General features: G+C 39.2%; 1 protein-coding gene and 1 long non-coding RNA gene across 2 annotated transcripts in view; one reads left to right on the forward strand and one right to left on the reverse strand.

Moving 5' to 3' along the window:
* LOC146319247 (uncharacterized) overlaps window positions 1–17,878 on the forward strand; it is an 83,292-nt gene that overhangs the window by 51,628 nt on the left and 13,786 nt on the right. The gene's annotated exons all lie outside the window — the stretch shown is intronic.
* The window catches only part of stk32a (serine/threonine kinase 32A), an 89,109-nt gene that overhangs the window by 48,129 nt on the left and 23,102 nt on the right, over window positions 1–17,878 (reverse strand). The window contains exon 5 of the mRNA XM_084729835.1: window positions 8,375–8,548. Coding sequence (XP_084585961.1) covers window positions 8,375–8,548 — 174 coding nt within the window. The remainder of the gene's footprint in view (window positions 1–8,374; window positions 8,549–17,878) is intronic.

Consider the following 17,878-nt stretch of genomic DNA (forward strand, 5'->3'; position numbering starts at 1 on the left):
GATTACAGGCAGTTTAATCAGACGCTCTTTCATGGTTCTGCTGCTTTAGTAGCTCTCTTCTCCACTCCAGAATAAAAGCAGAGAGCTGTTTGAGATTGTGCCTCTCCTTCTCTGTCACAAAGGAGAGTGGAGGAGCTCTGGAAGCCCCAGAAAGCCCACAGCTCAGCTACATCACACGCTCAAAACAAACAACACACACACAGATACGCATGAACACAGCAATACACAGTTTGTGCACAGAAATACGCACACACGCAGAGTCAGAATCCCTCAGTTCTGAGTACCCACGCCCACCTACCATCCAAGAGCGAGTCAGACAGCGGCTGCCTTTGAACGTGAATTGAAAGCCCAACTAGACCCACAGAGGCTAACAGCTCCACCCCAGCAAACTGCTGCGTCTCTCACTCACCCTTTCTTCTTTCCGTGAAAGAAAAGCAGCTCTGACAAGTGTGAGAGTGGCACAGGTGTACATGCATGTGTGCCTGTCACCATGTTTACGCACATGGGTAAACATTGTAGGACTGTATGACAGTAGCAACTGAGAGATGTTCATTTCTTATTCATTAACACATACTGAGTGCATCTGGTTGACGAAAGTCAGCCTTGACAAGTCCCCAGTCTAATTTGGAGCTGATTTTTTGGCGACGAAGAGTGCGGAGCAGACACTGAAAGCAGCCAGTCGGCACTAAAAAGCCAAGGCCAAAACTCACATCACAATTACCAGTGATGAATAATTCACTGAGTCAGAAACATTCAGGGAGTGTTGCAAAAAACGTTAGCTCTCTCCACCCTCTCTGCTTGGCTCTTTGACTCGGTATCTCTGCCTGTAGCTCCTTCTCTCTGTCTCCCCGTCTGCCTTTCTGACTACATCACTTTCTGCCAAAATCTTTCTTTCTCCTTGAGGCTGGCACGTGAGTTAGATACACAAGCAGGCAATTAGTGATGTTTTTTTGGAGCAGACTAGCTAGTAAACATTCTATCATGTTCGGAGCACAAACCTCCTCCCATCAGCTAATCTGCTGCTGCGAGCTGGGTTGAGCTAAGGGAGATTTTCCTCAACGATAATGCTCAATTCACCATTTTGTGGTGGAAATCAGAGGGCTGATACCAGCTGGCACCTTAATCTGTATTTATGAAATATGAGTGTATAATTTCTCTCTCCCTCCCCTCCCTTCTGGTTCTTCTTTTTCTTCTTCTGCTGGGAAATAAAACATTAACACACTCCATGAATAAAGAATACTTCACTTGAAGACATGACAAACGCTCGCCATTTCAGGCAGCTGATGGAGAGTAAGAATAATGACTTAGCCTGCCTCCATGCAATCTGCAGTATTGTATTTTATCTCTTTATTTTAAGAACCATTCATTAGAAGACCCACAGAGACTTTTTTTTTATTTCACCTTCAATTAACCAGATAGGTGAATTAAGACCATATTCCCTTTTGGTAGCTTGGCAAAAGGCCTCAAGAGGAGAAAGGGATGAACAAGTAAATAAATTATTTGAAGCAGAGCTACATTTTATGCCACTCCCTCAGAGAAAAAGACAGATCCTCCATAACCAAGACTAAGAAATTAGAGTGAAGGAGAGAAGAGCTTGGGAAAGAAATAGAAGTACTGTAGGTAGGGAAAGTAGCACAAGAGGGGAAAAGGCGGGAGTGATAATTAGAGAGATTATGGGGGAAAAGCATTATATACTGTGTGTGTGAGAGAGAGTGTGAAACAGAGAAACGAAAGGAGAAGTCTCCTTGGCTGAAATAGGCTTGCTGCTGCAACAGCTGGGTCTCAGTATGCTTCAGTCCATTTGATAAGAAATAGAAATCGGAATAAATAGGCAGGACAGTTTCCAAAAGACAACAACCAATAATCAACACACCAATCTAATACATCTATGGATCAGTGCTGTCACATATAAGTAAGGAAACACAGCTTCTGATTGGCTGACAAGTCAGGAATGTAGTCTCTGATTATCAACAGACTCAGCTAACAACATGCTAACAACAACAACTGTTTCTAAGATGGATAAATAACTACAGAAGACATTTGGTGTTGGATTTATCATTTATGGATTAAGTATTGAGGCTCAGACGAATAAAATACTGCATAACAACTTTTGTCACACTACTTATTGTGACTTTAGTATTCTCATGGAATTCTTTGACAATAATTATATTTCAAACAGTCAAACTCACGTGGCCACATATCAACAGGAACAAATTTTCATTGTTGAAATGACTGTTATGCACCTCTGAACAGACACAGACAACTAATACAAAATGCATAGTTCAGACAAAGCTACAGTGGCTCCAAAAAAATAAAAAAAAACTCTGCAAAACACTGTGCAATAGTAACCAAGTGTGGTACCATCTTAATGAGGTATCTTGTAAATTCTTGGTTTTATTCAATTAGTCCATTTTCAAAACATTGTTTCAATACTGATAATGTGTTTTCATGCAACACATTAATGTTTCAAACATGTACTACTTCATCAATGAATTGGACTTGAATAATGTTCACTGAGGTCTTTCTGAAGGATCTCTATCCATCTCTGTCAGTTTGATAAAAAACAAACAATTAGTCCACTTTAATGGGCAGTGTGTTTTTTGAATGAAACAGTGAGGCTTATTGACTTGTTAAGAGCATCTGCTGGCTGACATCATGCATGTCTTTCCATTATGAGGATTAGAGGAGGCGGCAAAATGCACCTGAGGATTCAGCCAGAGATTATTGTTGTTGCTGTTAAAGAAGCTGTGGTGAGGTAAACGTGAGCATACACACACGCATGTATATCTTTCCGTCACACACTTGCCATTTATCTTTCCACTTGTTTGGAGAGACTTGTCAAGTCTCTGAAGATGTCATCTAATTGAGACTCAGTCTTTTGTTAATAATTTAAACCCCCCAGAGAGGTAAGGGTTAAAAACACAGACTAACCTATGAATTAGTCTGAACTGGAGACTTGACTCCTGTGAGGTTAATCGTTTTCTGAGCATGATGTGTCAAACCACCACAAATTACTTATTTAGACAAGAGTACAAAAAGATTACAGACACATAATGTGTGGTGGACTGTGATGAATTTATATGTGTATTTTTTCTGTATTCCTTTCTTGCGACTTGGGCTATATTTTAATACTTTTGGCTGTCATTTTAATCATTAAGAGCACTATACTCACCAAGTTATTAGCTAAGATGTGGGAGCGGTGCAGAATGTCTAAAAAATAAATCTATGAGAGCAGTGACCCCCTGGTTAGCTGAACTTTTTTGACAGAGAAGGCAAGGCAAATCATTACAAATTATTACGCATTACAGTTCACAGGCCTCATGCTTAAATTTTGACCTACCATGCTGGTTGTAGCTATGCACACATTTATTGTTGAATCAGTGATTACTTAGCACATTTCAGGCGCGCTCTCTCTCCAAATAAAATAGTTTGAATAATATCACTCCAGTGTTGGTGGCTTGTTTTTAATTTGTTTAATCATATAACTGCTTGTGTTGCCCTGTCTTACTTCATTAGGCGTTTATGGATGAAACAGTTCTGGAAATTCCCTGAGAGGAACTGTCCACCAGGGAGCTGCCCTGGGAACTGCATGCCTCGAGGGATTTTTTGTCTGTTTGCATTTGCATTGCCAACAAGAACGCTGAAGAGTAATACAGATAAAATAAGTTTTTGCAGTGTGGACACAATAAGGTAGGTGGGTCCGAAAATGCCTGCTGTTGCGATGCCACAGTGTCCCAAGAGATCAATAAATACTTGCCATGTACAGCATTATCATAATCAATAGAGAGTATGCATGTGATGTCACAGTAGGTGGACAGTAGACTGCTGAGTGACAGCATTAGCTTTCAGCTTCCACAAAAACACAAAAAACAAATCTAAAATGATTGTTCAAATAGATTCAACAAGAAATCTGAGTGATCTTTTTTACAAACTGCCAAAAGCTACAGAAAAGTGAAGCAAATGTGTTGATGCAATTTACAGAAACAGCTGGAATCCACGCGCTGAAATGTGGATTTGCAGTTTTTTTGTTTTTTTTTTATGCGGTCTTTGCTTTGTATATTTCCCTGGCATTGAAATCAGGTATAAATGTCATGGACACCCAATTTTTGGCCACATGTCAGTGTCCCTGAACCACTGTGTTTTTGGTGGTGTTTTGGTACAGACTTTCCCTGCTTTTTTCAAGTAAAATTACTTTCCACTTAATGACACAGAGGAATTATATTAATTTCCACCTTGCATCATACCTCATGCTCAGTGACTCCTATGTGTCACAATGGTGACGTCAAGATGAGCTGAAGTGGTGTTGTTAACCTCATTGCAGCTCTCTCCATACTCTCATGAGATAGTTCATATTTGCCGTACAGTGCAAGAGCTCATTATTGAAAACAATTAGCAGTGCTTAACACAGAGACGTCTGTTGTTGTGTCACTGCTGTTGCCATGTTTTTATTGACCTCAGTGTAGTTACAGATGGAGATCTCCCTCCATGATCTTCACCTTGACCTGAATCATGTGCCCAAATAGTTCCTGAAGGTATTCCACAAGGATCAGTATTAGGCTCTCTGACATTTACTCTGCACATAAATAATCATTTTCCAACTTAGCGCTGTCATGTCAGTTTTTATGCTGATGATGCCATCTTGTATTTAATTGTCTGTAATCTTAGCCACAAACCAGACCTGCTCTAGATTTCAGGCTGTTTTTGATGACCCCTAGACCTCTTTTATTTTTTTATTTTTTAAACTGTATAAAGACAAGATGTACGCGCTTCACAAGAACACAAACTACTGATTTCCCTACTTTTAATGGAAATCTACTGCATTAGGAGAACTCAAAACTTGGTAACAGTGTCGATTGTCTAACAAAGCTCATCTTTAACATCTTATTTGATTCTTAGACTGGGACACAGCTTTATTCTATCTTCGACAGAACACACATTCTACAACCCACTATACTATCTTCACTGGATTACAGAGATATCCTGTATGCTCATGCTGCTAACACCACCCTTTTAGCTGCTGGATACCATTCACCACAGTGCCCTTAAATTCATTACTCATTGTGGTCACCACTGAAAGTTGTATGAATGGTTTGGATGGTCTTCCTCTGAGGGACTTTAAATGTCCACTTACCAATATTTAAAATAATATTTGTTATTATTGGACTTGAACAGAATGTAATTTGTTCTCAGCTCTCTCTTTCAAAGGAGATCTTTATCTCTGTGAGACTTATAGAATAAATAAAGGTTAGTTTAACAAATTTGGACATCTAGCCGTTACCCGTTATTATCTGAACCAAGCTAATGTCAAGCATATTCTGTCTTAGTCATGATCAAACTTATAAATAGCATAATTACCGTATCGTCATGTTGCATGCGATTAATGTCATTATCATCATTACTCCCCTCATTTTCATCAAAGATCAACGGAAGGAGAATCTGTACATCCTGCATGTACACATATATACACAGGTGCATGCACACAAACACGTTCTGAAGGCTTGAAGTTCATTCACTCGCTGTACCAAAGTCATCACGTCCACATCTGAGGGAGGAAATTATATATTCAATTTCCATAGAGATGAGCTGAGAGTTACTTTCAGCTCCTCTTCCTATTTGAAGCTAATGAATGCAGATTGAAAAGATGTTGATTCCGTCTAAACAAACGCCCCCAACACCTGCACATCAAGTGGCAAGTCTGTCCTCTCCAGCACTGAAATAGAAAACATGATTTAAATATTCATATCCCTCAATGGACTGAATGAATAACCAAATTAATAATCCGTCCCACTTATTTCTCTCTCCCTCTCTCGTTCCTGTGGAGGTTTAGGAGCGTGGACAAGCGTAAGTAGTCTGCTTTACGTTAAATGGCGTAATTTGTTATCTGGGGGTGTTGATAAATGAGTGTTCTCAGTTGCAGTGATGCTTCCTATTAGTCATGATCTGAGACGGCTTCTCTTTCTATGTTTACCTCGGTCACCACGGTGGAGGAGTAAGTCCAAGCAGTGGATGGACATCACAGTGCCATAGAGAGTGCAGCAAAGCACCACTCATGCACTATTCAGGTTGTCTATCCTAAAAACGTATACACTTACAGTATAGTGTGCACAGTATGTAAGAGACAAAAAGAGGCAAAAGGCATACATTATGTTCTGCCTTGGTGGCCTGCAGTAGTCAAAGTACATGTGTCTTTGTTGTCTCTGTATCTAACTAAAGAAACAGGACTTCAATCCAGGAGACTTGTGGCATGAAGGCATGAAAAGTTGTAAGGTGCGTCACGTGACTTTCATCTTGTGAGCTGCTTGAGTGACATGTGACTTTCATTGTGTGAATTTGTGACGTCATGTGATGAATGTAACATAGTTGTTGTAACCTCAAACATGGTGTTATCCTAAACCTAAAATAGTAAAATAGTTTTCGTGCTGAAACTTACCCGAACTGTGAGTGTTGGATACATACAGCTGGGTGATATATCCATATTATATTAATGCTGTGATGTGAGAATAGATATCATCTTACATTTTGGATATTGCTATGCTGTGATATGAATTAAGTGTTGTTTTTCCTGGTTTTAAAGGCTGCATCACAGTAAAGTCATGTAATTTTCTGAATTTAGCAGACTGTTCTATTATTTGTCTTTACCCAGTCATTATATCCACATTTCTGATGATTAGTTATCAAATTCTCGTTTAATATTTTGTAAAAACACCAATGGTCATATCTACAATGTTGTCGCAAATTCAGTTCATGCAACCTAAAGGTTAAGGAAAGGTCATTGTCATGGATACGTATTGAAAAAGTGACCTTCTTGAAATGAGTCAGGAAGGATAAAAAGTGTCAGTATTAACCAAAACTATAAGCGTTCCTTAAACATACCAAGTGGTTTAGTTGACTAAAACAACTGCAAATTCTCATAGAAAAGCCAATATTCAAATAATAGACACGCCCAGCACAAGGAAATAAAAAAAATCACCTATAACCTACTTCAGTTGGTCTCAGTAAATGAACAGAGTTATGTTACACTCCTCGAAAGCTGACCAATAAAAGGAAGCCTGGAAGATTTTTAATAAGAAAAATCTGCAGAAATGGCTTTCAGAGACAGTCACTTATAATAGACTGTGAAAAACCTCTCAGTGGGAAGACTGGAATTAATCAGTATTTGAAGACAGTATTTGTTTTTTTTTTCGAGAGGATTAACTTCAATAGAGTGGTGAGAATGAAATAACTGTTGTACAGCTGAAATTAGTGTTGTTGGACGTACATTATGCTGAATTCATCAAGACAACAGCAAACATGGAAGAAGTTTTGAGTTTGCATTAACAGGGGAACCAGGGAAATTCTTTGGTATAAGCCTGCTTCACAAACAGACCTAGTTTTCTCTGCCACTGAAGAAAATAAATCCAATATTTGCAAAATTACAGTAATCACACATGGGATGCTAGACACATATTCTGGACCTACACTTCTCACAACCACCCACATTGATGACCTCTATTTGACTTGTGTGCAGTTTATCAATGACACACTTGTAGGATTAAAAAAAACAGATATGTTCCCTCCAAGGGTACTTGGCAAAGCAAATTAGAAAGTATTTAGTATGAGACAGTGTTGCTCTAGTTTTACATCTTCCTGCGTCAGCAGTGTCTGTGAAGGAATAAGGTAGATTTGTTGTGTGTTTCCAGTAAGGAAATCTCAATGGGTTAGCGCCACAGGAAAACAAGGACAGTTTGTAACTTTTCACCCACTCAATGAATTAGGCCTAAATGCATTTTGGCAGCATCATTGGCTGTAACATGATATCCCAAGCTCTTTGAGCCACTTCAACAACTTAAAATAATAATATTGGGCTGCAGCCATGTCTTTCTTGGCTAAAGCAAGTCTGTGACTCTGCCATACCCGCAGCTATTTCTGCCTAAAAAGCACTTAACCTGCATTTTACAAATGAAATGAGGCATCCACACAGCAGCCTGGACAGAACTGGTGCATTTTATGACGGCCATAGTCTGCAGCTCAGGCTAAACTGTTGTGTCAGGTGTGACCCTTGTGTCAAGACAGTTTGACCTTTCTGCGCAGCAGTGGAGCAGTCATATTAGAAGATAATATGGAAGTGGACAGCCAAGGAGAAAAGAACACCGGGGTACTTAATGTTCAGACTTGGTGGTGAAAAACAATGGGGAGAGACAGAGGGGGCACACATATTGTATCAGGAAGAGAAGTAATGGGACAACCAGTCAAATACTATTTCTTTCATGTTGATTGTGTAGATAGAGGGGGCAGCAAACTATTATCTGCATTATTCTGCATTAATTAAACAAACTATAATGTAATAAACCACAAGAAAGGATTCAGAGGATGAAAATGACAGAGGATATCTCACCTGTGTATGATGCGCTTGCTGCGTAGGTATCCCAGGGCCAGGGCCAATTCACAGACATAGAGTTTGACGGTGCTTTCTGAGAAGTGGACGTTCTGCTGGAGGTGATAGCGCAGGTCTCCTCCCAAGAGCAAGTCCACAACCATAAACATGTCCTCCTCATCCTGGAAGGAATACCTGCAGGGGAAAAGAGGTTATAAAAGAGATGAGTAGATACATAAGGGGGCTAGGAGGAAGACTTGCAGTCAGAAAGGAGGTGGGAAGAAAAAGTGAAAATAAGAGTGGTGACAGAAAGAATGACAAATAAGGGAAGACATCTACCCATTCTTCATATACATGCTGGCTTGGCTTGACTCATTTTAACTCCACATGGCAGGAATTTGCATCTCCATTACAACAGGGCTACCTGCTTGAAGATAGGTGTCTTTTAACTGGAGATGAGCTTAGCTTGAGTAGAGCAACTGCAAAAAGGCAAATAAATACTTTGTTTCCTATGAAGTGTTCACAATAACTTGCATTACTTTGTTAGCCTTTATTATGAAGCAACAGAATCTGGAAATGTTGGGTTTTCCTCAGCAACATAACAACAACATAACACAACTCCTATCAGCTAAAAGCAAACATGAAACAGTAAAATAAAGCAGATACCTGAAAGTACAAAGAGCAGTGCAGGAGAGAAACTAAACTTCAGATGACAGAGATTCAGTTAGAAGCTACAAAAGTGCTAAGAGCTGAACACACTTAAAGAGACTTAAAATGCTTTTCTTTTTTGTTTCTCTGGTTTGGTTTTGTTTGAGGAGGAGAGGAGGGGTCTACGCAGATTGGCTGCAGTGGATGAGATGTCACTGCAGCCCACAGGTGGGGTTGGGCTTGCTTTGGCCCCACTCCGCAGAAGGTCCATCTCAGGCGGGACTCAGCACAGTTCAGTATGGTAAAGGTGGTAATGGACATGGAAATATGCCAGTGTCAAAGGTCCAGTAGTCAGCAGAGAGGGATGTATTGAAGATTATGTAGAAGAATATGTGGAAGTTGCAGGAGAAGAGAAGCAGGACAGAAATGAGGGAAGAACAGAGGAATAAGATGGTGAAAGCAGGAGGAGGAGGAAGCAAAAAGTGATAAGATACCTGTGATTAAGAGTCACATATTTACTATAAAAGTGTACAAGATGAGTTTCCTAATGATAATCCTTTTAATTTTGAGATGACAGATCCCATGGTGGAAGACTGTGTGTTGTCAAGTCGATCTGAAGATTGTTTTTCTAACTTTCTGGATTCCTGCGGTGTTGAAAATTCAGCCCTTTTAACCATCAGCAACAGAAGAGGATGACAAGTGCAAATTGAGCTCATGTTAGCCTCGCGCTTCTCAGGCTAATCAACCTTTAGAAGACAGTGTGAAAGGCCTCAGCACAAAAGGTCTGACAAGAACAAACAGTTCAACGAAATTACCCATCAGAGTTTCAACCTCATGAACCTCTGAAATACGCAAACTCCGAGCTTCCCAGGTGCTCTGAGGGTAGATGCTGCTCTAGTCTGTAGGACTTATAACAAGCAGAAGAACAACACTTGTCACACTCTTTCATATTGCAGGGAGAGCACCTACATATTGGCTGAGTCATGCCTGAGGCAATGCTCATTATCCTGTCTTCAAGGCTAGCAAGCGAAGAAAATCCTTTATTATATTGTACACAAGTGGCTATGATAGTTAGAAGACAGGTGAGGTAGTGCTTCTACTTGAACGTGTTTTTGACAGCTTAATTTAGACTTAGTAAACTATGTAACATATTTTTATGATTGTCTACTATTTTTGTCTACTGTCTCTTCTCTTTCTTCTGTATCGTCTTTTTCTTCCCTTTCTCAGTTTTTGAAATCCTTACAGTTTATATTTTTATTGTCAGTGTTTTGGCCAGCAGAGACTATTCTTTTCATAGAAGAACTACATTAGGATTTTAGGCCCACATGCATTAGCTGGTAATATACCTGACCTTGTTCTTAATAATAATTATTAATCTCAGAATGGCTCAATACCACTTTTCATACTGATCATACATACTGATACAGATACCAGTCTGATTTTGGCCGGTATCAGGTCAATACGGATATTGCATGTCAGATTGGCCCATCAATAAATTCAACCAATGCAAATTATAAACAATGAACAACACTGTAAGCTTGGAACTAAAATTCTGCTGGTTTCGTCAAGTTAAACCTTACTTTTTAAGACCATAGTGAATGCAATTTAAGACCTATTTCTGTCATAAATGTGCATGCACAGTTTATATTAGTGGTTATTGGTTTCATTTTGTAGAGTTAACAGCATGAACAATGCAACTTCTTCCCCAAAACTTCCAAGCAAGACTGAAGTTAATGCAACTTTATAAAAGTAATGTTAACTTCATACTTCAATCAATTTTTAAGACCTGCTGCGGATAGATAATTATATTAAAGACCTTTTAAGGAGTAGAATTCTGATTATTAGATTTTAGACTTTTTTTAGGACCTGCAGAAGCCCTGTTACCAAACACATATATAGCTAAATAAACATAAATACATCATCTGCATATTCATCATCATAGTTAACTTCTGTTGTTTCTGTTGCTATCTGATTTCTACAACGAACAGCAAATGAGGGCAGTCGTCATAGAGAAAATTTAATCTCTGTTGTGATTACATTAGTGATCAACGAACAGATTATCCTGGCTTTTTATTTTTAAATTACATGAAGTGATGTGCACAGTGTCGCTGAACATTTGTACATCTTTTATCCCATCTACACTGACAGCATGATAATCTTTAATTATAGCCCTATATATCTGTATCCATTCGGCAACATTGTCTGCTCAGGTGGCTCCAAGCCCTGCTTTTATCTCTCTTTAGTATATTGCCATTTCATTAGAGCAGACCATTACGCCTATTAAATATTCCTTGTCAGTATACAGTCTAAAGACTTGACAGGGAAAACTGGACCGCCTGCTTAGATGTCTTCAACAGGGAATGAAGCACAAAATGTCACTTTATTCATGAAGGAAGGTCCTTTTGGTATTCTCTTATGTTGTTTTTCATGCGTGCTGTGCATAGGATTTGCTTGCATATGCCACAGTCATCTGTTAGTGTGTGAGGGATGCTCTGGGTGGTAATGCTTCTTGTGGTCATCAATCTATTCATCCATCCATCAAGCACCGCCATGCACAGCAAGCCTTTATCAGCATGAATTGCCATTTGAGAGGCTGTTGCACAAATCATCATTGATTTTACATGATGTTACATCCCACCAGGGCTGCACGTTTTTCCCCATCCCTAAACGATGAGCTAATTAGTTTCTCTCCCACAAGAAGCTAATTCATGCAAAAATAATATTTAAAAAATTGCAGCAGCCAACATTTCCTGGCTTGCCTAAAGCATTGATCTAGGTGCAACACAACGTCCTACATCTGCAAGTTCAGATCCAACTTAAAATTGGAGAACTATACTGCCACCCCTTTCAAGTCCTTCAACACGTTCCTGATCTGATATAAATAGGCAACAATTTCACTGACCACTTCTGCTGTGTGACTAGGGCATTTTTGTTGACTCCACTGGGGTTTCTGCTGGCACATACTTCCCTTTAAGGACCATCATCTTGGCTCAAACTCAATCCTCAGTGGCCGAGGGTAGTTTTTTGCCACGTTGGTGAACTCCCTTCCTCAGGGCCCTTCTCCAATAAACTGGAGGTGGTGCTTTTCTGCGCTGGATGGATGTGGATTGATTGAGCTGACTCAAAACTGTCTGCTAAGGCTCAGATAATGCTGAGACCACTTAACATCTGATTGCCAATGGCCTCAGAGTGTGGAAAGACTATCTGTTAGATGCCTGTCCTGAAGAGACACACACACTCTCCAAAGTCACAAAGAGGCATGAAGATAAATGTGCGCGCAGACATACACACACAAACACTCACACACATACAGTACTGTCCTTCTGCATGCGTCATTAAATATTATGTTTTATTACAAAGCATCTTTGCAAACTTTGGCAAAAATTCAACACAACAACTTGACTTTGAATGAGTCACTGACACTGACACACACAGCACATCAACCGACAGAGCTTTACTCATGAATATTAGTTTCAGGGAAAAAAGAAATTAGAAGAGGCCAGCCTTTCCCACTTAAAGTCTATAATACAGTACAGCTGAATGGATGGGACCAGCTGCAATGCTATCAATCACTCAGACAGGCAATGAATGATATAGCCACGCCTGCAGACACCGGGGTTCACTAAAGTTTTTGGCAAAGTTTGTTAATGTGTGTGTGTGTGTGTGTGTGTGTGTGTGTGTGTGTGTGTGTGTGTGTGTGTGTGTGTGTGTGTGTGTTTTGGGGGGAATTTAAATTGCATTTTAGTGAGTATAACCCCAATTCCAAAAAAGGTGGGACATTGTGAAAAACATAACTAAAAATAGAATGCAAAGATTTACAAAAACTTTTTGACCTATATTCAATTTAATACAGTACAAAGAAGATATTTCATGTTCAAACTGAATTACTTAATTGTCTTGTGAAAACACATGCAATCTGATTTTGATGTCTGCATCATGGTCCCAAAAAGTTGGGACAGAGGCATGTTTACCACTGTGTTACATCACCTTTTCTTTCAACAACACTCAGTAAGCATTTTGGAACTGAGGACACTAATTGCTGAAGTACTGAAAACATTTTTTTTCCCTCTCATTCTCAATAGTTGCTCAACAGAGCAGAATCTCTGCTGTAGTAAGTGATGCAGCAAGTAAGCTCTGAGGAACTAAAGATACTAATTGTCGAAGTTTTGATAGTGAAATTCTTTCTCATTCTTGCTTGATATGTGACTCCAAATGGTCAACAGTTCAGGGTCTTCATTGCCGCATTTTGCGCTTCATAACGCACCACGCATTTTCAATGGGAGACAGGTCTGGACTACAAGCCGGTCTAGTACCTGGAATCTTTTTCTATGAAAACCTGTATGTACCTTTCAGCATTAATGGGGCTTTCACAGATGTGAGAGTCAGACATGATGCCATGGGCACTCACACAACCCCATACAGAGCTGCCGGCTTTTGAAGTTAGCGTGGTACAATCTGGATGGTCCTTCTCTTTGGCCTGGAGGTCACTGTGTTTAAGAACTTATGGCTACAGGTTACACATTTTCAGTTACTGGGATATTCTCTTTTTGATTCATTTATTTGTAGATGTGTCAATATTTGGGTACATTTCTGTTTTCAGTTTTTATTATTATATGTATTTTATTCTTATATATCAAAATAGGAATAACTCAATCAGTCAATGTGGAATGGAGGAAAGAAGGAGAAAGTTTCAGTCTCTGACACCTATTCTAAATTTTTGTAAGCTATAATGACAGCTAGAGCCTTATAAATAAGGAGACAAATTTCCTTAAAAGCAGCGTATTCTGAGAGGAGGGAACTCCCATGGAGAGTCTACAAAGACTTCAATCTGAGAAAAAAAAAAATCAAAGTTCCAGCTGCTGCCATTAGATGTAAGGGGGAGATAACTGAGGTGACAGTGTGATCAGTGTGTGTGTGTGTGTGTGTGTGTGTGTGTGTGGAAATAAGAGACTGTGTGTTGGAAAATGATATGACACTCGAGTCTGGCACAGAGAGAGGAAGTAAAGATCAAACAGGGTTCGTATTAACATCACACTCTCTTAAATATCTTAAGTTTTTGGGACTAATACGACTCTGACTGTGTTCATAGATGGTCAAAACTTGCTTCATAATTATGCACATTGCTTCTGCTCTGCTTTGGTCAAAGTTTTAATTTAACTTTAATTTAATTCAACTGATTTTACAATCAAAGTTATTACTATCATGGGATTGCACTGTATGGGCAAGAGAGAATATTATGAAAATAATGTAATACGAAAAAGTACAGAAACAGCAAAAAAAATTAATTAAGGTCAGTAGTGTAACATCCAGTATGCAAATGTGTACAAATGTGTGAAATATTGCCCAAATACTACGACTAAACCCTGACAAGAAAACAAGCTTTCCAGTGGCTTAAAGAGTTCGACAGCAGTTTGTGTTTGCTGGATCGACTCCATTTAAGTCTGTCTATTAATCATTTGATTAACTCTCTTTGTCTCCCTCTTTCTTCCTGCCTCTGTTTTCTGGCCTGTGTCTCTCACTTTTTCTCTCTCCTTGAGTCTAAACACACACACATACAGTAGAGTGTAAATACCTCTGACCGAGCGCAGGTAGTAAAAGTGATAAAGAATCTAAGAGGCTGCTGTCAGAAGCATTTAGGAGACACAAGCTGGACTTTAATTGCTCTTTTTCTTGGCAGAGAAACACTGCCTTCTCCCAGGAAGCAGCAGTTTATTTATTTATTTAATTGCTATAGTATGTAAAATCCGCAATGAGACAATATCCTCTACTGTGGGGAGTTCAGTGATTTTTTTTCCTAAACTTTAGCCTTCAACGTTATCATGCTTAACTGACTCTTTAAATTTGATTCAACTTTTCACCTTCATCATTAATCACTTATTTGGATAATTATTAGTAGAGATGCACCGATTACAAGTTTCTTAGGTGATTCTGATGAACTGTAACTGGCAGACATTTCCTCAAGGTGTTCTTGAGATATCACGTTCACAATAATGGGATTATGTGAAAACATAATGCCTGTGGCCGCGGCTGTCAGCAGCATGTAGCCAACATAAAGGTTTCAAAAGTTCTGAATGACAGGCGTTCTTCAGCATACAGGCATGAATCTGCACAACAAAAATTAGGCTGATTGGCGCAGTGGTATTTGAGATTACCTGCAGACAAGCTCTAGGTCCAGAGATAATGCACGCACGCATATGCACATGCTAGCAATCGCATTATCCCCTCCAGCCCTGGCAGGGATAAGTTTTTGTTTTTTTAAATTTCTACTAGACACTTCATGAGTCAATCCTCAGGGTTAATATCAGTGTTGATCCAGTATATTTTTTTGTGAATTGGTATCTGCTAAAATAAAGTAGAAGAAAATGTGATCCAATGTGATCAATATCAAAGCACCTGGATTGGGATTAGGGCCAAAGTGACTCAATGGGGAAATCCCTAAACCTTATCTTTAACTCAGGGTGTTAAAAGCTAATCTTTCTGTCAACTAAACTTTCTTTTAAAGTGATAATCCTCAACCTTATTTTTGGTAATTTTGGTCATATCCTGTGCCAGATGTTCGTTGTTGCTCATCTCAGCTAACTCAAACTTCTGTTTGTGCTTAATTTATCACTCTCTGTGCACGACAGGATTTTCCCTATGGAAATTCTCCTGTGACTGTAAAGTAAATGTAATGCAGTGTAACAGCTTTTTTATGAACTGGTTGGTGGAATATTAATTGCCAGAACAGATGTTGATATGTAAATGCAATGTATAATAAATTTGTCATATGGTACAGAACCACTGGGTGAATGGCTGGATCAGGCTTGCAGATGGACAGCAAGTCCATCAAGTCAATCGATAGTACACGTGGGTCCTCCGTGAAACCAGTTTAATCGAGTAGAAAACCAGCTCTCATGCTTGGCTGAGGTTTCCATGTTTTCTGTCCCACAAGTCTTTCCATCAGAAAGCCAAGGTGGTAAAAACTGAAAGGGCTCAGCAGTCATTGTTCAGAGGAAGTTGTTTTCTCTTGTAAGCAAACAAGACTGACTGACTCACTGCAGTCTCTTACGTGGGTGAAACTAAGCTGCCATAAAGATGGTCATCAGCCTGGGATAGTTATAGACACAGTGAGGCACTGACAGTACTGATTACTGTAATGTGCACACACAGTAGAGATCTTCATGTGTCCACCAGAACCCAAGGACCCGGGATGCAATCCCAAACCAATCTTAAAATCTGATGACACACACTAAAACCTTGTTTGATGAGTTGAAAAAAAGTCCCAAATATAATGAATATAACTCCAACATGTACACAAGTAAACAGACACTCACACAGACGTAGTACATAGTTGAAATTTGTATCCTGCAGATGCACAAAGTCGACAACCGGGTCTTTTTTTCTGGCTGCTTCAGCACTTGACTATCTGCATAAGTGCTCATTATTGCACTTAATAATGATTTGTGGTGCTATACATGCTATATGTAAGATATTATAGCTGCAAATCAGCATCATCCCTCTGGGACTAACTGACCTCGTGCTAATTGAACTTTTTATTTTATGCAATTTCAGCAACATCTCCACTCTACTTAAACTGTAAATTGGTCTCTTATGACAATAAAAGCACAATTTCTGCTAAAAACTCTCTCACGCTCTTCCTCTCTTTCTCTCTCTGTCTTTTGCCCTCTCTCTCTCTTTCTGACTCTCTGACATGGCCCCACAGTATTTAGAGGGTGTTTGAATATGAATGAAGTCTCCACTGGCCTGCTGCCACGGCTGTCAAAATGAATTAGAAATGGTGCTCATTAAGTTGTTCGTCACAGGTACTCTAGGCAGTAGGTCACAAGATACCCAAGTTATTATTAATAAGACAACGTATATGTATGACTAATGGGATTTAAAAGACACTGAAGCTGTTTCATGTTGAAGCTGTGCGCTGGCGTTCAAAGTTTTATGTTGAAATTTTAACTGAAAACTGTCTTTTGGAATTATGAGGCAGATAAATAGTGCCATCGCTGTGGCACAGCTGTGACCAAGTGATCCAATTTGCACTTTGTTGGTGTTGCTCAACTGGTGGAGTATCACGTAATAAACAATTAACACCAGAATCAACAACATATAGTGGCATAGTAGTTTAAAAAACTCTAATACCGACACATGCATCAAAAGTAATAAATAAAAAAACATCGAAGTGCAATGAGGCTTAATTGTCAGGCAGGTTTTTGCAAGGATTTTATAGGCTGCATTTACATTAACAGTAGCAGCATACATTAAAGAAGAAGTTCATAACATTTAGGAGGATCTTTTGGCAGAAATGGAATATAATCTTCAGATTGGAGCCATATGTCTGACAGAACAGAAATACTTTTATTCAGAGGTGGGAAGTAACAAATACTTTGTTACTTTACTTAAGTAGAGTAGTAAGGTATCTGTACATTGCTTAAGTTTTATTTTTCTGGCAATGTTTTACTTTTACTCACTACATTTTTGTAAAAATCTGTACTTTCTACTCCTTACATTTTAAAAACAGATTTGTTGCTTTATTTAAGATGCATTTCAGGTTAGGTATTAAATGTTTTTTATTTTGCAGCACTGCGCGCTGCCTTCCCAGGTCAGGTTCAGTTAGCTCTAGGACAAATGTCTTTCAGAGGGCTACTTTTTACTTTTATGCAGAACATTTCAGAGGCTCCATTTGTATTTTGCAGCTGCTGTGGGATTAAAACAGAACAATTTTTCAAGCTTCCATTAGCAGATGTTGCTTGATGCCTCAACCAGCATTTTGGCTAGAGAGCAGAGAGCAGCAGTCAGACTGCAGATTAGCACCTGTACATTATGTTGAAATGGTGCAGACTTTTCATTAGCCCTGCTGGCGCCTCGCTAGCACCTGGTTTCTCTCTA

The sequence above is a fragment of the Lutjanus erythropterus genome, chromosome 11, assembly GCF_056507025.1.
Source record: "Lutjanus erythropterus isolate fLutEry1 chromosome 11, fLutEry1.hap2, whole genome shotgun sequence".
NCBI classification, from domain to species: domain Eukaryota; kingdom Metazoa; phylum Chordata; class Actinopteri; order Lutjaniformes; family Lutjanidae; genus Lutjanus; species Lutjanus erythropterus.